Source organism: Syngnathus typhle, linkage group LG13 (genome assembly GCF_033458585.1).
Source record: "Syngnathus typhle isolate RoL2023-S1 ecotype Sweden linkage group LG13, RoL_Styp_1.0, whole genome shotgun sequence".
NCBI lineage: Eukaryota > Metazoa > Chordata > Actinopteri > Syngnathiformes > Syngnathidae > Syngnathus > Syngnathus typhle.
Genome location: NC_083750.1, coordinates 6,732,339 through 6,756,516, shown reverse-complemented (window position 1 = coordinate 6,756,516; position 24,178 = coordinate 6,732,339). Strand labels below are relative to the sequence as shown.

The following is a 24,178-nucleotide window of genomic DNA, read 5'->3' as shown; positions in this document are numbered from 1 at the left end:
CCCTCTGGAGTCAGCCTATCACGAGCCTCACGTCATCCGTCTCCAGAACCCGACGGACGGGTCGACCTCGGGAGATTAGCCTCTGCGATTATCTGATGACGGGGGGATGCGAGGGGGCGCGTGGGCTTGTTTTCCACCTAAATGGATGTTCCTCTCTCCCAACGTCAGCTGCGCCTGCTTTATCTGCCCAACAGTGGCTGTGCTTCTTGGCTACAAGGTCTTGCGCTATCAGACGCATATCAAGCCAGTGTCTTGGATGCACGGAGGAGGAATGAAAGCAAATATCCGCTTGATTTTTCCACCGCCCGTTGCAAGGGAAGCAACAACAGATGCTTCTTTCCCAGGATGAGGCCTTCAACTTGTGTGCCACGCTACACAACTCCATAGATAAGGGCAAAAGATCCCATTTTGAATCCACGGTTGCCGCTACCTACATTTTTAGAGGTGACTCGCTCAGGTTTGTTTTTCAGTAAAGCATCTGTGACAATCTTAGAGCGTGTTCAGTCGAGAAAACTCTAATATCTGTTTGCTAAATGTCCCCATTCGGCGAGGGGTTCGCTAGCTTAGCCTATTAACATAAAAACTGATATGAGAGGGAAAACGTGATAAGAAAGTGAATCTTTTCCAAATAACACAACATGGCTTACATAGTTGCTTTGCATAGCAATTAAAATACGGTAGATCCAAAAAGTCTCCACACCCCTGATCGAATGGTAGACGTGTAACGTCACTGAGTTGGACACCACTTTAAACTATGAGTACCACTATGAAGTCTTAATTTAAATGTTTAAAATATGTCATTTCAATTTAAGTGTTCTTCTAAATCAGGCGTTAGCTATGCAAATAGACAGCTAGCGCTATTGTTGCCATGGTTCATTACAAAACGTATTTCTAGCTGTCCTAATTTGACACTACACTGGTTTAATTTTTTTTTTTTTTAAAAAGCACATCTTTTTTTTTTTTTTTGCAACACTTGCTTTTCCCATGTTCTGGCCTTCAAAAAAGGCAAGCAGGTGGTCCGAAGAGGGCTCGCTCTCAGGCATAGAGGAGAAAGAACATGGAGCCGTGGGAGATTTGTGTATCCTGTATTGATTTGAAAGTACAACACTTGGCTGTGTTTAAAGAAAAAAAAAAAAAAAAAAAGATAAAGTTAGCTATTAACGTTTTTTGTTTTTTCTCCTTCTTTCCCTAGGGGTCACTCTGAGCCCATAGAGTTGCAAATGGAATGGGGGGGGCACAAAAAAAAAAAAGTCTGAGCCAGTGATGGACTCTGGAGTATTGATCTCTCTCTCTCTCTCAGAACATTAAAACCAAAAAGTAGTTCCCTGGGAGCTAGCTAGCTCAGATAGGCTGGCTAACATTTCCCGTTGACTCCTTCCAAGGTGACTGCCTGCTAAGCAGTGGAGGCCACCTGCCAGATGGACGCTTGTTTTCAGATACATTGTGTTCATTTCTTACAATGGCGGAAAGAAAAACATTGTTGGAAGGAGGGCGCCTCTATGAAACCCTTCAGGGCGTGGCCCGCCATCATCGCACAAATTACGTTTGTGCGGGAACTGACCTTGTGGAGCTGCGTCATCAGACTTCCCTGACACGCAATAGTGAAAATGCAAATATTTGATAATCTGGCATCTGTCTGATATAGGAAAGGAAAATGACGGAGGGGGACTCATGCTAGACATAAGAATGCAAATGGATGAAGCATTTCACCAGGCGCCTGTTCTAGTCTCCTAAAAGGCCCCCAAAACATTGAAAGTGGCAAATGCTGAGAGGCGCCACGACGCCAGTTTGTTTGCTTAGGCGAGGCTTCAAACGTGACAAAAGTTTGCGCTCGTTGATTAAGTACGTCTACACCATTGTTCCACATGCTAACTGCGCTGTGAATCTCATCACATCCCTCGGCTTGGATTATTTGGAAAGGTCTTCTTGGAAGGCTAGTACTGGATATTTAGTGCTAATGCTACACAGTATGGACAAGTGAATTAAGTTTATTTTTTTTAAAAAAAAGGAGCCGTTGTCGCTGATTTTGAGCACTTGATGAATGCAAATGAGCTCACGCAATTAATAGGTTACAACATTTCAAGCAGTGTAAAAAGCTATCTTCTTAAAAGCTATCTCAGCATCAAACGCGCACTTGACACTTTATTGGCCAGGCAAAGGTTGCACCTCTGCCGTTTCATAGAATTATTAAGTAAGCAATTATGATAACCCACAGTTTTAAAGATAATTGCCTGATAAGGTTCTGCCATGCTCACACTGTAGCTGGAGCGCAATTTGGCCCCCAAAAAAAACTTTTGTACTTGGGATACTACTTTTGAGAACATCATACATTACAAAAAGTTGTATGAGAAATAATAAAAATGTCATAGTAAGACACATGTAAATGACCCCCTTGTATCATTCTTATTTATTTCTCTTTTTATTTTTATCTATCAAAGCTCATAAATCTTGAACGACTATATATTGATAAAGACTGTTTAAAGTGTCATAGGAACGATAACATTTGCACTGTAAATGTGTCTCGCAAAGCGTCAGCCTTCCAATCGTACGGCGACGATAAGGTCGGCACCTACTCGACGGGTCAAAAGCCACGGCGACATAAATATAACGTGCGCCATTGATAAATAGCGTGGAACCCCAATGGGCACCATTCTATCGAATGGCTCAAGGCGTTTGGATAAACCGTACAAGGCTTTTTTTCCTTTCTTCTTTCTAATAAAAGTGCATGTTGGGTGACCCCCCCCCCCCCCAAAAAATAATATTGCTAAAGTACAGGCATTGTTAATCATAGCACAAATAGGAAGAGAACTGCTTTTAACACTTTGCCCTGATCAATACAATAAAGCAATCAGCAACGTCAGGGGGCCAGCATGTTTTGAGGACTTTTTATGGCTTTACAGCTATGGGTGGGGTTTTGCTGCTTTCAGCTTCAACTACCCACCCACCTGCCAGCGAGCCTTAAACAACTTGTGTCCTTTTTTTAATGCAGTAAAAAAAAAAAAAAAAAAGCAACTTTTTTTAGCAACTTGTACAAACAACTGGCATCAAAGTCCAAAAAGTTCCCATTTGAACCCAGAAGGCTCCTTTGAGAGCTTGAACTTTGCTCAGGTTGGCCATAAAAAAAAAAGGTAGACAATAAATGTGAGCAGTTGTGAACTGCGTGACATGAGAGAGAAAGCAAAAGGGACCTTCAGACAGTCAACGATCAATTCTTCCAACATGGCACCCGGTGGACAAAAAAAAGAAAAAATGCTTTGAACAAGATGGAGAGAAGTATTGATTGATGGCTGAGATGAGACATTCAGGAGAATTCAGCCTTTTCTGGCCTGGCCCAAAACTCAATGAACACAAAGCGGATGCACTGCCACCTTGTGAAGAAGGCTCAAAATGCAAGTGAAAGGCTGTTTGCACGCACCTTCTGCGTCTTTTCGGATGACGGCCAAGCTGCTCTTCAGAATTGATCGTGAAGCGGTTTGACGCAGTGCAATCAGAAGCATCCTGCGACAAAGAGATCATTAGAAGGGGTGACAACAGCACCCAAAGTCTTTCATGAAAAACATATCTATCGGGAGGTGAACAGCACAAACAGCTTTTTTTTTTCTGTGTTCAAAATTTGCCACAGTACCAGAACTGAGCAATTCATCCAATTCAAAACAATCGAATGGATAAGCCTAATTAATAAGAGCAAAACATTTGTGTATGTAAATCCCATAATATCTAAACAGATTGAGTTCAGATTGATAATTGCAATTCCAATATTTGTCCAAATGGTACAGCAGAACCAAAAGAGAGCATACAGTTGAAGCAATATCACACTTTTGCTGGCTCCAAGAACTTTTCCACAAGTCCTCAGGGGTTCAATTTGTCACATGCTTGGCGGGCGGGCGGGTCACACCTTGGATTAGTTGACCCCCCGCGTGGGAGTAACAACCCCTGCGGTCCGGTCAGCGAGCGCGCCGTGTCCGAGCGGCAGGGTAGGCCTGGCAGTCTGGGGATTCTCCCCAGGATCGGGCCGTATCCCGGGGAGGAGATAGCGGCGTCTCCGACACCCTGACAAACCCCCACCCCCCCGCCCGCAGTCAGACAGTGACGGACTGTCAAAGCTTCCATTTTGCTATCAATTGAGTCACATCTTGATCATTTCCCATTTTGAAATGAGCTCTTGACTCGATTTCCTTTGAGCTCTGATCAAAATCGTGCCTTAAAACCCCCCACTGCAATTAATTAACTTAATATTGGTTTGAAGAAACAATGGCTTTTACCCGTTCTAATTCAGCTCTGACAGAGACTGCATACTTGAAAACAAAATGTGCTAAATGGTGTAAATGTTTTGTCTCCTTCATTAGCATAGGGTGATGCATGGCACTGTGGTGTGGAGTCATTATGACGGTGTTAGCATTTTCAATTAGCCCGCACCTCCCTCCCCATCTACGGCCTGCCGGCTCCTCGGCAAGCGAGACAGACGCCCGCCGCACAGCGGGGGAAAAGCAACAAGAGCCTATTTTTTTTACCCCCCATCTGAGCAGGTCTTGAAAAAAAACAACAAAAACGTGGTTATTAGTTAGCAAACCTGCGGAAGAAAACGTAGCAGCCAGTCATCATTGGCGATTTTTATTTCATCTATGTGTTTTTTTTTTTTTTAAAAGCACTTGTTTGCCATACAGACCAAGGAGTATTTTTCATGATACACGCCGTACTGCATATGTCAAACATTCATGCCCAAGGAGATGCGACCGAGACGTTTCCGACAGAAAATTGGCTTTTTAGACAACATAAGACAAAACTAGCATAGTTTGGCATCATCAGTGAAAAAACAGGAAAATAAAAAGTGATGCTTGTTTGTCTGTTTGCCGTCGCCTTGTCATTGAAGGCAAAACTCATCCGTTTCCAGCTAAAGATAAAACGCTGATGAGAAGACACTAGAACAGTGGTTCTTAACCTTGTTGGAGGTACCCAACCCCACCAGTTTCATTCTCTTTAGTGAAAAGAAAATATATATATTTTTTCAAATTCAAGACATGAATGTTTTTTTACTGGTGCACAAAATGAGCCGAGCATGATCACAATGCATGAACTCAACAAATTACAGTCAGTAAATCAGTGCGCCTCTGCGAGACAAGTTCAGATATTCATTATCACGAATTTACACGATAAATCAGGTGGTCGGACCACCCCAATGGAGGCGCTGCCGAACCCCTGAGACCGACTCACTGAACCCCTAAGGGTTTGATGGAACCCAGGTTAAGAACCACTGCACTAGAAACAGTGAAAAATGGCATTCCCCTCCACTTTCAAGAAAGAACATATAAAGATGTCAGTATGCCTGATGCAAAAAAAAAAAAAATATTTGAGGCTACATATTAGAAAGGCAGTGACACCTACAAATCCTATTTTTCTTTTTGGGCAGCAATACAAAATAATTTATCTACAGTCTCACCTATGAGTTCTATTAGATTGTTCTCTATTTCATTAAATGCTGACTTTTGGAGCTGAAATTCATACTTACATCAAAATCATACAACACAAAGAGCACCTTATGCCGCCCCCCCACAGCCTCCCTAGACCACTTGTGTTTTGGAAGCAAATGGCATCAAAGTGTCAAATCAATGTTTGGATGTCTAGTCAACAAGGTGTCATTCTACCTGCGTCCTCCTCACAGAACTGAAGGCTGACCGCTCACGTTGCCGTTTCAGAACCGCCCGGGTTCTCTTCCTCCTATAAAAAAAAATACTCATAGAACCATGAAATGAAAGTTGCCAAAGCAAACGACTCAAAATCCACGCAGGGTTCTTCCTGCATAATAATAGGGATCAAACGTGGCTTTTCTGGGGGGTGCAACACTTGACACCAAACGAGAGTCATGCGCTCGTACGCCGTCCTTCCCCGGGCGCGATTCAAAACGTGCCTTTCAACTTGAAGAGGTCCAAAAGGCAGAATAATGAGGATATCCGTTCAAAAATGTCTCCATGTTATGTAACAGAGTAAGCCTGGTGAGGGGATACGCTTTTGTGGCTGGTGGTGCGTTCGCGGGCGTGGGTGGGTGGGTGGCTGGAGGGTAGTCTGACGCCAGAGAGCCTAATAGAGGAGGATGCGGCGCTCGATGGCCTTGCGGCAGATGGGGCACTCGCTCATGCGGTCGCCGCACAGCTGGCAGGTACCGTGGCCGCACATGAAGATCATGTTCTTGAGCCGGTCCAGACACACGGGGCACATGGTCTGGGGATGGAACCAAAAAAAGCGGCTCAAGGTTGTATACCATATTATCGACGGTCGCCATCCTTTGGCTCATGCGGCAGACCTGTTCCTTGATGTCCTGCAGTTGCTGCTGGAGCTTCTGAACGTCCGCGTTGACGTTGGTGTTATCCTTGTCCCGCTGTAGGGCGGGGATGTTGCCGCTCGCTGTTTGGACACATCCAAAAAACAGACGCACACGCAGAGACGTTGAGAGGAAATAACCAGAGTCGGTCTGCATTCCTTTTGCGACTCCTTCTTGCCGGCCATTATACTCCAAAGCGTAAGGAGCACATTTGGCAGAGCAAACCTTGGTCCTCCCTCGTGCTGCTCTTTAAGCCATATCGTCTCGGACTGGCAAATACATTTGGCATATTTTAAAGTCTGCGGCGACTGTAAGCACACGAGTGAAATGCGGCCATGATGGCTCATCTGTGCTTTCAATGGGGAGATACATAGATCACACATACATGAGCTGCATTCATTGTAATCAGTGTTATTGGCATTATTGGCTTTAATAATGTGCTTGTACTTTGCAGTGGGATGAAATAATATACACTTTCATCTCCATCGTGTGTGTGTGTGTGATGTGCATTGCTTTAATAATAGTTTTAAAAAAAAGAGTGGGGGGGGGGGGTCAGGTTAGCATTGTGGTCAGAGCACGGATATGGGAGAAGGCATACTTACACCAACTTAGTGCCAGATTGTTGGGCTGGAGAAGATCCTGCGATCCCCCTGCCATAGAGTTAGAGCTCCCTGCTGGGAATAACCAGTCACATTGTTACAGCAGCTATATAGCTCAAAGCTGGCCCGGAGGACCAGCGGAACTACTCGCTACAAGCCTCTCAAGTGAGGCTCAAAGAGAGATTTGAAGAAGAAGCAAGCAGGAAATCAAAAGTGGGGAAACGGAACCTTATTGACAGCAGTCGCCATTGACTCGCTAGCATCTGGTGTTGCTGGGATTAATCATTGGAATTTTGCCCCTCGCACGGGTGTATGCCTGCCGACCTCACCCCCCACCCCCTCGTTCGGACACGTAACCAAACCATAAGACAATATTGAAAAAGAATCAGTGAACTTGCAACATTTTCCCTTTTAACTCCATACGAAATAAAATATGCGGGATGAACAAATGAAGCAAAAATGTGAACGGGAAAAATAATAAAAAGCTTTGTGATGGCAGTGTGAAGGCAATCTGATCAAAAACATCGACATGAAACTCAACGTTCACTAATGATAAATGAATAGATTGGGCAAATCATAAACATTGAGCATTTAAAATTTGTGGAAAGCGAGCGAGAGAGAGAGAGAGAGAGAGAGAGAGAGAGAGAGAGAGAGAAAGAGAGAGAGGACATGCTGAAAATGAGGCAGTAGCAAAAGTCAAGAAAGAAAGCGAAGCAATTAAAAGGGAACGTGTGGAAGATTCACTCACTAATGTCATCATCATCATCATCATCCACATCATCATCTGCGGCATCATCATCATCATCATCCTCCTCCATACCTTTCCCCCCACAACAAAGCACAAAGGGGGTACGGCGCTCCACCACAGCGCGACACTGTACGCACTTCTTCATGAGGCTGGCACAGTCTGGACGGGCAAAAAAATGAGAGGTGGTCAAATCTCATTTGGACCCGCCGTTCGCCGTGTTGACTTACTCTCACAAGCGCACATGTGGCCGCAGGGCTGGAACAAGACAGCCGCCTTTTTGTCCGAGCACACCACGCACTCCTCAATCTGCGAGCCAATCGATAAATCGACAGAATAATCCCATGACAATTAATTGAAAATTGTATGAAAGGATGAATTCAAATGGAGCGTTTGTCATGTTTATGAGCATATCACATTTGACATTACCTTAGAGCGTGACTGGACCTGATCTTTGCAGATGAGACACTTCTTGACACGGGGTGAGCAGAGGGAGCACGTGGCAATGTGTCCGCAAGGCCCGAAAAGAGTGTCTCTCTTCATGTCCGAGCACACCATGCACTCGTCCAAGGACTCCATGTTGCTGTTCAGAGACGGGCTGCGTGTGCCCACCTGGCCGCTATCACATTGTAAACGCACGCGGGGTCAACGACAGCCACGACAACACACTTGGACTCGCTCGGCGCGTTTACCTGCTTTTCTCTTTATGACATTTGGCCAGCGCCTTGCAGAGGCTGGGGTCGGGACACAGGTCCAGAGGCGACTGGCCCTTCTTGTTACGCACCGTCAGGTCGGCTCCGTTGGCAGCCAGGAAGCAGGCGATGGACGCCGCGCTCTTCTTCTCCGCCCCTTGGGTGCCTAAGCCCATGATTAACTGAAGAGGGCAAAACAAACAAACGAGACGGAATGATCCGGGTCAGATCGCACGCAATTATCCAATCAAAGACGTGTTTTAAGGCGCTGTCATTATTTCCACCCCCCCCCTCCTCAGTCAGCGTGGAGCCAATGCCAGGTGGGGCTTCAAGCCATTCGTGTAGGGAGTACTAGGGACAAACAATACGGCAATCGCTCGCTCACTCAGGGATAGACTTGTTCAAGCTACTGTACGAGCGAGCCGCTCGGCTGCCTCCCTACAAGTGTCAGGCTCCAGTCTTGAGTGATGGGCTGGAAGTAGTGACTCTCAGAGCATCTCCTAGTTTCTATTTCCTGTCATGAGAAAATGTGAGTGCGTACCGTGTTCTTGGAGGGCTCCCAGGGCTCCACTTTGCTGACGTCCTGCATATCCTGGAGTTGCCGCAACTGGGACAGCGTGTGATGTCGCAGTGCTTCGTGGAGCGGCGTGTCCCCGTCCTTGTCCTGCACGTCCAGCTTGGCCTCGGCTCGCACCAGCAGCTGCCGCACGAAGAACAAAAGGAAAACTCCATCCATCTATATATATTTTTTTTTTAACGTCGCATCGTAAATGCCATAAAGCGGGTTTACGTGTCGCTGCGGGCGCCATACTGTACGTCCCCTTCTTTTTTTTTAAATCGCATCCACAAGATGGCAGCGTTGTAAACTCAATGCAAGACGACAGCTTTGTCCTGAGCCAGCAATACTGGAGTGTGACTTTGAGATGACAACACGTAATGAGAAGGAGAAAGTCTTACCCTGACAATCTGGGTGTGCTGTCGCTCAACGGCCAGGTGTAAGGCTGTTTGCTGGTTGACGTTCTGGATGTCCAAGCTGGCGTTGCCCTGGGACGCAAATTATTCAACGTATAACATTGTTTCAGTCGCCTGCCGAGCCCGAGGGTCGCGTGGGCCGGGCTCTATTCTAGCTCCCCAACAAACCAAATAAGGACAAGTCTCAAATGGAGTAGTACGGAGAAGCTCGACTCCAGTTCAATTTCAGGTTCTATTGTGTCGGGCAGATCTACGTGTCTGAAGTCTTTTGTGTGATGTCACGCTCGATGGCCGTTCGAGTTTTTCATTTGATTATTGAGGCATTTTCTTTCTCTTACATGTGTGGAGGTTGAGCGATGAGATGCAAAAATAATTGTCTGAATGATGAAAAATGGTCCAAACACTCAGGCTTCATGTAGCATAACAGAACCTTCTGTTTGTTTAACCTTGTCTGTCAAGACAAGGGCAAGTTGGCTGCCTTTATAAAAAAAAAAAAAAAAAAAAAAAACACGCGTGATTATTACTTTGCAAATTGCAAACTCCTCAGCTGAGAAGATGTGCAGGGAAGCTAATGATTGTGATCAGTTTGCTAATTAATTCTGTAAGAAATAAGAGTGGCTGGCTGGCTGGCTGGGAGGGTGGCGGGGGGGAATCTGCAGTGCGCCCCGCATGAGCGCTAAACAGAAGGCTGAAGCGTTGCAGAGAATTATGGGGAGGGGGGTGGGCTTCCAAGAGCATGTGGGGGAACATTGCAGCTATATTTCTGCCGTGCACCTTATCCTAAATAACCCAGTTGCTGCTTAGTCAGGTGACTTTTGCGGCAAACTCCTCAAAGTCTCGGGGGAATTCAGACAACGGGGGTAGAACGCAAAGCCATGATTGCATGAGAAGGAGAGTACACGGCCTTAAAGAACACCCCTGGAGGCTCCACAAAAGATATGCATTTGATTAAAAAAAAAAAAGAAAATTGCGGTAGCTTGGAGGGGCCTAGCGCAGTGGGGCTTGTCGTTACCTGATGAACTAAGAGCTCGGCCACCTCCACGTGGTTGTTGAGGGCCGCCAGGTGCAGCGCCGTGTAGCCGTCGTCCTTCTTCTCGTCCACGATCCACGGCCTGGGCAGTTTGGATAGCAACACGCGCATCGCACTGCGGAGGGAAAAAAAAACCAAAAAAAAAACAGCCATGAGCAGAAGGCGATAAAATCAATTGGGCAAAGGGTCTAAATTAGTGATCTGAAATGTCAAAATTAATCCAGCACGGCAGGGATTGGATGAGGCGCTTATGGTAAGCAAACAAAGTTGAGAGCATCTGATACCGAGCCCGCCACGTGATCCGTTTACAGCACATCTCATTTTCATACATGCCGCTTTTAATCAACTTAAAGGACGAGTGGCTCTCCTAAAAGCATGTTTATTTACAACTCGCGCGGCCATTCATCATGCTCATCTGACCACGACTCACATTTCCATCATAAAAAAAAAAGGTTTTCCAGCCAAAGCATTTTATAATGCGCCACAAAATGACAGATTAAGCGCAGGAAACATATATCTATGTTTTCATAGCAGTCACGGGATGCTGTATACGTATGTTTAATGTTTGAGAATGTCTTAGCGGATCCGTGTTCCCGCTTTGCGTATTTATGACTTTCTTATATTCCTCTCAGTTGCAAAACGACAGCTAGCAATGATGTTTTACACCCAAATCACCATAAGTCACCATTTAATAACTCCATTTTGATCCCGGTTCAGCGGAGAAAAAAAAAGGACTTTTACTATCATTTGTAATCAAGGTTGTCGACGGTGGCTTTATTGCCCCGGTCGGATTATTCTCAAAATCAATAATGAAAATCGGCTTTAGTCTTAAATGAAAAGAACGGGGGATTTTGAAAGATAAAACAAGGGAAAGCCATTTGTGTCCCTCATATTCTTGAGAAGGCGAAAAACAATATTGTTGTTTAACTGGAGCGCCCCGATGTGGCATAAATGCGAGTCGGTTGTTTCTGCTCGACCCAAGGTCATTTAGAGGCTGTTTGCCAGCACACTGCAAAACCCAGGAAAATGAAGGAAGAGCCAGAGGACGCGTCAATGTCACACTGTTATCAAGAAAATAAAAAAAATTAAAAAGTTAGACTGACAATGTATGTCATTATCTGGATACAAGCACGCTTGGGAATCCGCAAACAAATGAATGAACACTTAAGTCCATGGAATGTAATTTGGAGGGCTGCGTATTTTTCCCAAAGAACAGATGAACCTGGGGAAAAAAAAAAATAGAGAAGTAAGAAAGTGGTCTGATCTGACTGAAGTGATTTGTGCTGAGGGACACCCTGTACCTTGGAGAAGCATTAAAGTGGTCAAGAACACTTGCGACCTTGATGAGTAGCCAAGAATTACGCGGGGTGGCTCTTTGAACTGACATCTCTTCTTTCATTTTCTAACTCTTCAATAAGGCCCAGCAACCCTCTTATGTGGAGGATACGCAGGCACGAGGGGGCGGCACACCCCAGGGGCAAAGAAATCCAAGGATGACATGTTTGTCGAGGTAATCAGAACGGCTGGCTTTTGCCTCATCAGCACGGGGGGCCGGCTGGCCGGCCGTCCGGCTGCCTCCTCCGTACAGGCGGACATGGAGCTGCTGTACTGCTGCAGTGATGAACAGTGCAGCATAGCTCTGGTTCTCTCCCTCCCTCTCGCTCTCTCTCTCTCTCTCTCTCTCTCTCACTCGTATTGCACCTGCATTGCTTGCAGCCATCTCCAACTACTTAATGCAGAGCTCTACACGGCGCTTAAACGCAACCGCGCCCCTCCCGCCTCGTCACGTATTCACGACGCATTGTCTCTGTTACGCAGAACTATTTGCTCTTCTACTGTAGATTTAACCTCTCGTTGGGTGAGGGGGGAGAACACTTTGGACTAATTTAATCTGCCGCACTCCCGCCAGGGAAGGAGCTTCTCGCTCCGGGATTTAGACAAGCAAATGATGCAAGAAAAGACATTGTCACGTCAGAGTCTCGCCCCAAGCTCTTTCATGAAAGTCAACGTTAGTGCTCGCGCTGTACGTCGTCGCGCTTCTTGAGTCAGCCGGGCCTGCAAAGACGTGGCACTGTAAATTCAGGACAATGAAGTTTTGGCCAAATTTACCGGTGCCATTAGCAGTGACTAAGTGAGATGAGTACTTACCCAAAATGTCTTCATACCATCAAGAATTAAGATCAAGGGGCCATTAGGTGGCCTAACAGAGACAAAGCTGGGAAGGGTCTGTCATGACCACGTTTGTTTTGAGAGGGTGAGAGAAAAGGCAAAATGGAAAAGTGGGTCACCCTGGCCACAAGTCTCTCAGGAGAGGGCCACTGAGGAGCATTGTCTCCGCTCTGCAATTTGTCATTGAGCGGGACGCCGCTGTTTGTCACAGCATGTCAAACAAATCAGTCGCTTTTGTTTGCCGGGGTTCCCTCCGCCGCCCCGGGCCGAGTTGACGACCCATCTGTGTGCCGATCAACGGCCGGGCCGCTCGCTACTGGAAGGGTAAGTGAAGAGTGACAAGTTGGGCAGGACGGGCACAGTCACGGCGTGAATTAACGGCGGCGTGAAAACATATGGCCGCTCTGATGTACCAGACGTGTTTGGCATACTCGCAGCCCTTAACGACGTCCTCGCGCGTTCAGAAAATGATTCGCCGAGCGCCGCCACCTGCTTTGGCGAGGCAAAAGGTGATAAAGTGTATAATTATATTTAAATAAATGCAATCTTGCAATGACAGAGGATCAGCTCGATCAAAACCTTAATCAAACGGAAAAAAACGTCACGCCGAGTTTAGACTTGACCTTGCCGGTAGTAAAGAAACAAAACTCAAAAACTGTAGAGTCAAACAAACATGGCAGTCTTGACACAGTCAAAATGGACCTTAAGTGTCCAAATGGCTAATCCATTTTCAAAAGCGACGCCACATGGGCCAGCCAATACGACCGGTTGTGACTCACACGGTACCGTGACCCCCGTCCGTCCGTCCGTCCCATGCAGTCAATTGGGTGTAGCGCTTGACTTGATCAAGAAGTTGCCAGACTGTGCTCTGTAAAAGACTTCTCACTGGAATCATTTCCCCCTACAATGTGACCTTCCCCTGCCGCCCGCCCGCCCGCCCGCCTATACCTGAGACTCCCGTGTTGGTGCGCTTTGAATAGGGATTATTTACATCATGCCAGCATTCTGTGACGTCTGTCTTATCAGTCCGCTGTCTGTCCCTTGAAGGTTGTTTGCGAGCGGCCGAATAAAATGGCCCGCCATCTCTGGTACAAGTAGGCAAGGGTACGCAAAGGCTAAGCTTTAATTAGCCTTAAATCACCTGCTGCATAGGGACGTCCTGATTCATTTATGAAGGCGGGGGCGGCGAGTCGGAGAGGCCCGATGGCATGTTAATATCCCGTCGGTTCAGGATGGCCCAATTACTTTCTCGTGCTACTGTCTTAGCACACTTTACATTTCGCAGCTTCTATTTCAACAAAGCGCCCTGGCCCGCCTTGGCAAGCAAGCCGCTTTCAAGTCCCCTCTTGTGCTGCGATAAACAATTTGCATTCATGAAACCGTATATATGCACACTCTGTTATGCCCGCTGCCATTCAGATGGGGAGGGGGGGGGGGGGGGTGTATCGCGCTGTCGGTGCGTGTGCCGCGTTTCTGGTTCCGCTTAGAAACCTGAGCTCATTACTGCGCGGGAATGAAACCCAAGAGTCGGATGCGACGGCCTTGGAGGATGTGAACGTGACGACGGGGTTTCTCGGGCAAACGTATTCGCATCTCTTAATAATTAAGAGGTGAAAACATGCTTTTGGCTCAAAGCCGCATTTCCTTAGCCTGGGGACGACTTATGGAAAATTTCAACACTAATCCCTATTTTGTCCAGCCAGTCTAGCGGTCGTCAGCATTCTGCCAGCACGTAATTACGTCCGGAGCGTTTGCCAAAGTCTCACGTTTCTTTATGGTTGCTATATTTGACCAGACGAATCAGATTTTTTTTTTTTCTCCATACGCCATGAGAACTTTGCATGGCCATGGCGGAAACGTCGGTATATGCAGCTTGGTCATTGAGATTGGTAGGTCACAAAGGGCAACACACACAAAAAAAAGAAAACCACTGAGGCCTCACGCTCAAAATGTCAAGCGGCTAACTTGTTAAGTGCACCGGAGAAACGGAAGCATTGTGTAGATAAGCCGCCAAAGCAATTGAAACATTGCATTCCACAACTACGCACGAGAGCGCCATCAAAGTTTGTCTCCAGCAAATTCGACATTAATACCTGTCGGACTGGGACAAAGCATGCAAATATTCTCAGCCTGTCCGACCTGCCAGACTGCATTTCGCTCCGACTTTGGCGTCCATACGCGTTACCTGCATTATTGATCAGAGCAATGTTAAAGCGTACAAATACAAAAGTCACAAATATCACCACGTGTGACCATAGGTGATTCTGTTGCCCAAAATGCACATGGGCATCAAAGTAATCCACTTGTGGGTTCACAAAACGAACCATTCATCGCCTGTCATGTTAAGCACATAATAGACGTGCATGGAGCTGGAATTTTGCGGCTGTCTATCACCTCCCGATGGAGCACATGCTGAAAAGGCAGAGCCTATGCGCCGATAAATCCCGTTCCTTATTTCAGTGCATAAAACGAATATATGAAGTGCATTTGTTTTTTAACTGGGCTAAGAAGTATTAAAGATGTCTGACAGCGTTATCACTTTGCTCGTCAGTATTTATTGCCCGCATTGGCCGAGGCCCTTTAAATGGCGCAAATAAATAAATAGCAAAGCGCAACGGCGGCAAATTTCTCCGCGTTTCTGGCTTTCCCAATGACGACCTACGTCCTTGACTACCTTTTGTAACGTAGCACTCGCTCCACCCACATTAGCGACAACAACGTAGCTGTCGTAAGGTGACCTAATGCCTCAGCGCGCCACAGGACGGACGGACAGACAGCGCGAGAGTGCTATAGCACCGCTGAGCTCATCTATTGGCTCGGGGCCACCGTCAGCCCAGTCTGGGCCGGCTGTGTGGCTGGGTGTTCTGATTGGTCGCGCGGGGAATGGAGCCCGTGTCGGCTCGTCCCGCGACCCATTCTAGCCAGCCGCTCCCGCTTAGCTAATAGGTGAACTTAGAGAGGAAGATGTCTTGACGTCTTTGGCTGTATAAACTTCAGTGAGTGACATAATATAATTTTTGGTAGACATTTATAATAATAATTTTTAAAAAATCTATTTTGGGACCTTGTCTTTCATTTGAGTAATTCATGGCCAGTGTTTTTCCCCCCACCATTTTGGTAGTTTTCTTTAGCTAAATATAGCTTTAAATCTGAGATCTCTACTGCATTAATTCAAGAAAACATAAAAAGCCACACAATGGCCAACTGCATTTGAATGAACAGACAGACAGACACGCTACAGCACTGCAAACATCAGCAGCCGAAGGCATCCGTGCGCTCGGCCGGTCGCTTAACGGGGACGTGGCGGCCGTAAAGCACGATAAAAAGATCAGACGGAAGCAGGCTCCTCTGCAGTGTGGCTGCGGGGGGGGGGGCACAATGGAATGCTGGATCAGAGAGAGAGTGAACGCTCCGCCACCACTGTCTTTCCCAGGTAAAGGGTGGCCCATTCATAAATCACTTTTATCCCTCCCCGGCGCTCAGCAGCCTTGCCTCTTCAAATGATGCACGGCAGAAAAGGATGAAGAGGGACGGGCGACAGACGAGGGAGGAGGGGCGTGAGTGAGTGAGCTGGTGAGAAGAGAAAGGCTGATGGAGGGAGGACGGATGAAGATGCACACATGAAGCACAAACTAGACTCTCTCCAAGCACTCTCGTATGATGTTGACAGGTGGGCGGGGTCACAGCGACAGAAAGACTCAGAGTTGCAAGGAGACTGCACCAAAGAATGGCAATTAAAGTTGAATGATAAGGGGGGGGGGGGGGCTGTCAGTATTTCACAAAGCAGGCATCTAAAATCTTGGGAATGACTCCAATTTAATTAACAACTGTATTAAAGAGCGAACGACTTTTTAAACAATGTGTTGTGCTCTCACCTAATTTAAAATACTAATTACATCCATCCGCGATGCTTTGTCGCCGGGAGAAAATGAATCAGCTAATTAAACGTTGCTCCGAGAAAACATTATTGCTATTTGTTTTCCATTTCAAGGCGACGGGCGAAGAACAAGCTAGCCTGCACCTTTATTCTGCCAAACAAAGCCCATCCATTCGATGACCCCCGTCTTATTCCAATCAATCGATTAACTCCTCAGCGTCGACATCCACCAACAGAGCAAATTGATTATATAGAGATGACGTAGGTCCTGTGAACGTAAAGCAGATTGAATTGCGCAAATACAAAAAGAACTTTCTGAGTGACTTTCCGCGTCAATTACGACGAGGTGAGCCTAAATTATTGCTTTGACGCAGTAGCTGGGATATTAATACACCTATGGCGCTGCAGCTAAGCTAAGCTTCATATCTTTAAGTATTGTCGAAAATTAGACGACAAAATGGAGGCTAACGCCGTCACGCTTGTCACTTGTGCTACTGGAATGCTCCGCTTTGGTTGGCTGAGTGAGGTTGTGTTTTAAGAACACTGCCCAAAGCCACCACCTGTCAGTCTGCGTTGTTAACACCAAAAAAACTCATGTGACGTTTCAACATCTTCAACCTGTGACTGCCAATTTGCCAGCGTCAGAACCCGCATTCTTTGTTTCCCTACCGGTCCTGCAATGCTCAGTGCTGGCCTGCATTGAACCTCACTCTCTGGTCCGTTACGCCAACACGCCTTTATTCTAAATATAGAGGTGAGCGTACGACAACCATAAGAAGAAGAGTGTCCTGGACTATTTTAAAAGGAGAATGGTGGCGGGGAGGGGCGGGGGGGGTCAAGAGGACAGAGGGAGTGAGGGGCGCTCGCTCATATCAGCGGAGGTGGTGGTGAAGGATGTAAAACAGGGGAGGGGGTAAAAAATTCAGGATCGCACAAGTGGAAGCACCAGAGAGCACTTTATTTGGCGGCCGCTAAAAATAGAGCAGCAAATGGTAGCAGAGACCTAAGCGCCCCGACGCTCCTCTCCGCTTCCGGGCCATTGGAATCGATAGGCAGGCAGCCGGAGCGACGCTTCCCGGAGTCGTCGGCAAACAGTTGCAGGAGAGGGGGAGGGAGGGAGGAAGGGATGGATGTGTAAAGGGAGGGATGGGGAACTATTTTTTGCACGGCGTGACTAAATATGGTCAGGGAGGGCGGCGTGACAAGACACAGGAGCAGCCTGGAGCCGTGCGTCCGACGCTTGGCTTCACACAACATGCTAAACGCTCAAGCTGCTCTGCCATGTTGGCCTCTTGGCCCTTATTAGCCGCCACTGTGCGAGACATGGCCGCCGTTCCCGCTTTGACAAACTTTGCGTTCGGAGCCTCGCCTGCAAACTTTTATTCGTTGTCACGAGCTCATGAAGCCAAATGCTCTTTTTTTTTTTTTAACTTACTATATTTGCACATCTTTTCAAAATAACACTCTTGTCAAATATTCATCTCTCGCTCGCTCTTCAGCTCCCTGGCTCCAGTTGACAAAAGTGCATTTTACGTAGCGGATAAAGCTGTAGTGCCGAGTGTGCGTGTAGAATATGAAAAAGGTAGAGTGGGAGGGCGTTCTGTACACTTTTAAGTCCGTTCAATCGTCGAGGGCATCCTCCCCACTTCTCTGTTTTAAGCGTGCATGCACGTGATGGAGAGAAGAGTGCGGCAGATTTTTTTTTTTTCTTCCTCAAACCCCCCCCCCTCAGTGAGTCTCAGAAAAAGGTGTACCACTCTTTATCGGCGTGTGTGTGTGGGGTGTCCACCACCGAACTCCCACCCCTCCCTTTTCAGTGACTACGGCACTCCCCCCCCCCCCTCAATCATAGAAGCTGATTCAGCGAGTCAAACACGCACACACACGCACGCACATGGCTGCAGCAGCTGGAGCGCTCTTGAGGTCATTACGGCTCTTTTCGCTCGTGGGATGAAAACCTGATCTGACGGGTCATATTTGGAAGGAGTTTAACCCTGATGGGTTCCAAGGCGTACAGTCACAAGGAAGGTGCGTGCTGGAATGGCAAGGATGGGGTGGGGTGGCGTATGCCGGTCTGCAGCAACTTAACCAATGCACACTTTCCTTCTTCCGTAGAAGAGCAGTGCAGAGAGGATGCAGGATGCGCTGGAGCGGCGAGTTGCTCCAGTCCACATGGATTTAAGCCCTTTTCTGCACTGTCCACAATATCGCTCTCATTTTTCTCCTTCACTCCTTCCCTCCCTCCCTCCCTCCCTCTCCAGTCTTGCTCGCAACCCCCCTCCCTCCCTCCCTGCCCCCCTCCCTCCCTCCCTCCCTCCCTCCCCCTCCAGCCCCTCTGCTCTGTCTGTTTCTGGCACTGACCGGACATGCTGCTGCTGCTGCCGCCGCCGCCGCCACCGCAGCACAGCTCTTCTGGCTCATTAAGTATCGTTCTTGCCCGCTATCTTAATGACGGACTTGTTAACTCGCACCTGCTTCGATACGTCTGGGGCATCACCCATGGATACGTGAATTACCGGGACTTTTTTTTTTTTTTTTAAAGAGCCTTTTTTTTTTTTTACACCCCCACTTTTCTAATTAAAGCGAGAGGCGGGGGAGGTCACGGTAAGTCGGAGGACACGGGACGAAACATGGCATGATGAGGCGTCGGAATAATGACGAGCACGCAGCTCAGGGGTTATGAACGTAAGAGAGGATTGGCGGCGCACACAGCTGTGAGAAGTGTATTAACACAGATGTGACGGGATGGATGCGTGTCACCGGCTGAACCCGCCTCACCGCTAACGACCGCTAAGCCCGTTTAGTCGCTATCTAAGCGGACGGACGGATGGACGGGGCAGGGCAAGGCACAGTGCTGCAGTGCAACGGCCCAAAGCGGAACAGACACTGGAGGTTAGTCGCTTCAGCAATCTCCGTCCGAGGACACGTCACACCTTCAGGACTGGTGCACGTGCCTTGGTCACCTCTGCCTCATTGTTAGTCCGCCCGCTAACAACGTTGCACCACGTCCTACTGTTTGTTTAGCGAGGGAGGGCTGCGAGGTGGAACAATAGTTTCATTTTTGCCCGCCTGAGCGTTCAAGCCTGCCGGCGAGATTAGTGTCAACTTGTGGAATGTGTTGGTCAGGGGCAAATATTCATTAGAGGCCTACTGAACATTTCTTACTGTGGTGAGAATGGTTATTGATCTGCGCCACCAGAGCTCTTTCTCAGACCAACAGCCGCGAGCCCCTTCAAAACTGCTTTTATAAAAAGACCTCCAACCGCCATTGGCGCTGGGACGACGCCTTTGAGCGAGGGGAGTTGCACAATGCCGGCCGGGAGTGTGGTGGAAAGTTTAACACCTCACCTCTCCCGCCCTGTTGTACTGAAAGCGACAACAATTATAATAATATGCACGTCAGCACCCTATACCGGGTGGCGCCGCCGTCGTCGTCGTACGACCCAGTTTCTGTAACAAGGGTTTAACATGTTAAATGTATAAGCGTGATCCCGACTTTGCTATTTCCTTTCACACGGCTGTTGATTCTATTGCTCTGTTTCAACCCTCAACTGTTCACACAGAACAATAACAGCGGCGGGGGGGGAAAAAAAAGTATCCAGTCATGGCCTCTAAGTGAAATTTCCGTATGGAAATCAAGAAGAATGGTCCACGCAATCTAGACAGGTGGGCGAGAGGAGGGCCATACACCTGTCAATGAAAAGGAGGCAGGGGGTCGCAAGTGCTGAGTGAGCATTAGCGCCTTCATGTGACCTATGGACTGCCCCGGTGCGCCCAAAGCCCAAATCCGTCTCACAATAGCTTCCTGTTCCACTTGGATCACCCTTGTTTTCAAACATCAGCAAACGCGGCAAGCCACTGGGGGCGTCGCTGACACAAGAGAAGCGGGGGTGCCCGGAAAAGTGGGAGGGCAGAAGTGAAAATGTTAACTATGGTCACTGAAACCCAGCACCGTGGACACAGCAGAGGCCGTCATATAAGACACGGTGCACACCAAGGAACCTTCCAGCACCACAAGAGGATTCGACCAACTCATCAAGAGGACTTTTTTCCTCCCCGTTTTTTTTCCCCCATCAGCATACAAATGGGAGGTACTCGCCCGGAAGAGAGCGAGGGGGGTCACTGGGATGGTCGAGCGCCGTCTGGACCGCGAGAATTAGAAGGAGGGGGCATCCCGTTCAGCCTTACATGGCAACCAGAGGAAAGCCTCGAGCGTTGAAGTGAATTTACACTCAAAGTCACCTTACGGTGCAGACTACCATACTTGGGAGGGAAAGCGGCGAAGGAAAGCGTTCCGCTCGTAACTTCTCCGGCTTGGCCCGAAAGGTGAGAGAGAAAGAGAGAGTGAGAATTTCATATCTCAACACGACCTCCTCGGTGCACATACTTCTTTATGTACCCATATGAACATATGACCGCTATGGAATGTAAAGAAGTATGTATTCTGGGTGAGGTGCCATTCTTCACTCCAGGAAGAAAATGTGTTCTGTCTTAATAATGTGCCTGTGATAATTGTCTGAGAGCAGCGTTCAGAGAGAGAGAGAGAGAGCGAGAGAGAATGTGGGATGTAAGGCTCATGCATTAGCTATACTGTCTCTGGGCAGTCTCACTGCAGCACTCAGCGCTGTAGGGGAGCTCGCAGCTTCAACAAACTGGCTGACTTGGCCAATAAAAATCTCTCATCCGAGATATGACGACAGTTCATTGGGCAATTACCGCCAATACTCTTCAAATATAGCCATAATGTTTCTTGCGCTAGCTCAAAACCTGCCCATGCCATACTGTTGGCTCACTGTAATGTGGCGGCGCCGTAATGTGAAAGTCTTTTCGCCATATGGGGTCGATTGAACCAAAAGGCCGCCATTGTGTGATAATAGTTGCTGAGAAAGCAAAACGCGACACTTGTATGGTAGAGCTTCCGCGTCCTTGTGTGTTTAACCACGGCCGGCCTCCCCTGATCCGTAGGCCCCCTAAACACACCGCCGACCTGACTGACCTCCTCGTCCCCCCCTCCCCCCCTGACTCGCGTCCACCCTCATTGTTCACGTTTGCAACGCTTGCCAAATGCTTTCGCCGGGCGCGTGGCAGTCAGATTAGAGCATCGGAGAAGAGAAAGAGAGAAAAAAAAATAGTGACAATGCGGGATCAACTCTGGCCTGTCAGCTGTTTCCGAACTGTTGACGGACTCGGGCCAAACAATATGGACGCAGAGTTTGTTCAGCAAGCTAATCACTAACACAAACCGATGTCAAATCTTTCAATTCAAAAGTAAATGCAGGTTTCTTTTTTTAAAGCTTTCCAAAAACGAGTAAATAAACTAATTAACCTTCAAAAATAAATGCAATATTTTCAGAAGGTCAAATTTCAGAGGCTTGAAAAGTGAGTGCAATATAAAAAGCGAGTGGGTTTTTCCTCAAAGTAATGCTACAATTGAAAACAAACCATTTAAATGAACGCCAAAATCCAAATTAATAACAACAGGAAAAACATCTACACAGGTATGTAAAGATAAATTCAATTTCAACACACGACACTTGTGAGCGCTTTGCCTTCGCCCCCGACGACCTGCTGTCTGAGTGACACACACAGCAGATGCTGACATTATCAAAATGCCCAGTGCGCCTGGCGCCTCCTCCCCCACCCTGCTTTTTTTGCCCTGTTATGGGCCCTTCGCCGAGGTGGGCGGCCCGGCCACCCGACTCTTTGCTAGCCTCGGTGCGCGTGCGAACGTTACAAATAGAACGGCGTGTACTGTCAAGCCGGCCTGACGCTGACCTCCATCTCGGCTCGCTGCGTACGCCTCAGCTGTCGCAAGCCCGCTTTGAGACGCCGGCCGGCGCTTTGGCAGAGGGAGCAAACATCAATAATTATTAACAGCCAACCGTGTTGGCGACATTTCCAGCTGACAAAATAATGTCAGGGAAATATTTGTTATGTTTAACACGGAGGATGGAGACCTTAAAAATGACTACTAAAAAGCACCTGCCGATATATGAAGGCATCACTCGGCAACGACCTTTTAGAGGTTGAACACGTTTTGGATCATTTTTGTCGGCACAAATTAAGATAAAATTATATTGTCCCCTGCAAACAAATTGCCAGGGGAATATAAATTATACAATATACAAATGGAGTATTTTGGGCTCCAAAATGACCTTTGAAAGAAGGCCCATCACGTGCCGGAGAACTAAATTTATTTGAATAATAGATTGAATGATGTTTCCCCCCCCACATATATAACTATGAAATTAAAATTTAAAATAACAAACAAAAATAAAAATTATAATTATAAAAAATAAATAATTGAAGGAGGTAGAAGCTAGATTGCCTTCCCTAATAAAAATGTTAAGTTATTGACTTTTATTTTCTAAATTCAGACAAAATTCTTGAATTGCAGTGTCTCAATTTCAAGGGGGTCAAAAAAAAAAAAAAAAAAAAAAAGCTCTTTCATGCAGCTTGCTGGTTAATACTTTAAGCCATAGCGGGATAATTAACTGGCAGTGGTCCACGGGAAAAAATAAATAAAAATAATAATCAAAATTTCATTTGTAGGCGGTGGCATGTGAATGAAATTCAGTGCAAATGTAAAGCTGTGCAATTCAAAGCATATATTCGTCCTTACAAATCAGTCTCCGGGAACACACCGAGCGACCCGAATTAATTTGGTGGCTCGACACCCAGAGGGTTGCTTGAGAAGTACACGCGTGTGCGGGCGTGTGCGTGGATGCGGTCGTGTCCGTCCGAGTGACCGGAGCGAGCGGGCGGGCGCACACTTGCGGCAGGCAGGCAGGCAGGGCCCATCTGTCACGGCTTGTAATTGCTTCATGACTGCGGGACATTTGACTGGAGTGCTGCAGATTATTATGATCCTTTTTGTCACCCCCAGAAAGCAGTTACAATCTGTGCGTCGGGACAAGACACGGACGGCGAGGCTGAATGACAAAGTTGCGCTTGTGCCCATTTCAATAGAATATCACGTTCAAGGTCTGAAGAGAGAGATATCCCACAATGCTTTGCTAAAGCTGGTAAAATGGAACCAAATCACCTCTTGAATGGATTTGGTCCCCTTCAACCAGCTGTAGCTATGCTTTGATGACTGCAGGGATTCGACTGAGGTGTTGCTCTTCAAACGACCGCCTACGATTGCCGTCTTCCATGTCTCGCTTGAAAAGAACAATAAAGTTACTGCATCAAACTTTCTTTTTGGCCCCAGTCCCCCTTTTTGGTATTCCGAGCACGCCGGTCGGTGGTCAGCTTGAAAAAACAGCAGGGCCAGAAGAGCCCGCTCGCCGCTCTCGCTCAGTCGCCGCCTCAAATGACAGTCGCCGGTCGGCCGCTGACGCGACGGGCGGGGGGGGAGCTGGCGGTTAATGCGGCTTGGCAGGGGTGTGACGCTAATGTAAAACAAGCTAAATGGCTCTGCAAATATAGAGATGCTAGCACCTGACCAAAACATACTGTTCAAAACCAGCCATTAAAAAAGTAACCTACTGGGTCCCACATTGAACATACTAGGTAAGAGACAACAAGTGTACAGTAACTGCTTTAAAAGATTGACAGTTAAATTACAAGTATGATTAATTGAGCCTGAGCAAATCAATTCACTTCACATAATCAGATTGGCCTATAATCCAAACAGCAGTAGTGTCGCAACACCTGCCATCCTTGTTATGACACGACCGTGGCGCCACTAACTTGACAGCCGTTAGCTCCCATAGAGGCAGCAGTCATCACCATATGTTAAAAGAAATAGTGACCGTTACAATTACAGGGCGCAC

The 24,178-nt window shown here is 47.4% G+C and overlaps 1 protein-coding gene and 1 long non-coding RNA gene across 9 annotated transcripts in view; one reads left to right on the top strand and one right to left on the bottom strand.

Annotated features, from left to right (window-relative positions):
• Positions 1–4,595: 4,595 nt before the first annotated feature.
• The window catches only part of mib1 (MIB E3 ubiquitin protein ligase 1), a 29,615-nt gene continuing 10,032 nt past the window's right edge, over positions 4,596–24,178 (bottom strand). For 7 of the 8 annotated variants that reach the window (XM_061294469.1, XM_061294467.1, XM_061294468.1 and 4 more), the window contains 10 exons: positions 10,337–10,469; positions 9,310–9,396; positions 8,894–9,052; positions 8,353–8,534; positions 8,090–8,279; positions 7,891–7,969; positions 7,664–7,822; positions 6,919–6,990; positions 6,299–6,399; positions 4,596–6,216 (listed from right to left, as the gene is read on the bottom strand). In XM_061294469.1, the coding sequence (XP_061150453.1) occupies positions 6,076–6,216; positions 6,299–6,399; positions 6,919–6,990; positions 7,664–7,822; positions 7,891–7,969; positions 8,090–8,279; positions 8,353–8,534; positions 8,894–9,052; positions 9,310–9,396; positions 10,337–10,469 (1,303 nt within the window). In that variant the 3' untranslated portion in view covers positions 4,596–6,075. The remainder of the gene's footprint in view (positions 6,217–6,298; positions 6,400–6,918; positions 6,991–7,663; positions 7,823–7,890; positions 7,970–8,089; positions 8,280–8,352; positions 8,535–8,893; positions 9,053–9,309; positions 9,397–10,336; positions 10,470–24,178) is intronic. The other variant, XM_061294470.1, reaches the window with a different exon arrangement.
• LOC133165213 (uncharacterized) lies at positions 20,149–23,600 on the top strand. The gene is made up of 2 exons (XR_009717523.1): positions 20,149–20,726; positions 23,287–23,600. It is a non-coding gene; the product is annotated as an uncharacterized LOC133165213 (long non-coding RNA).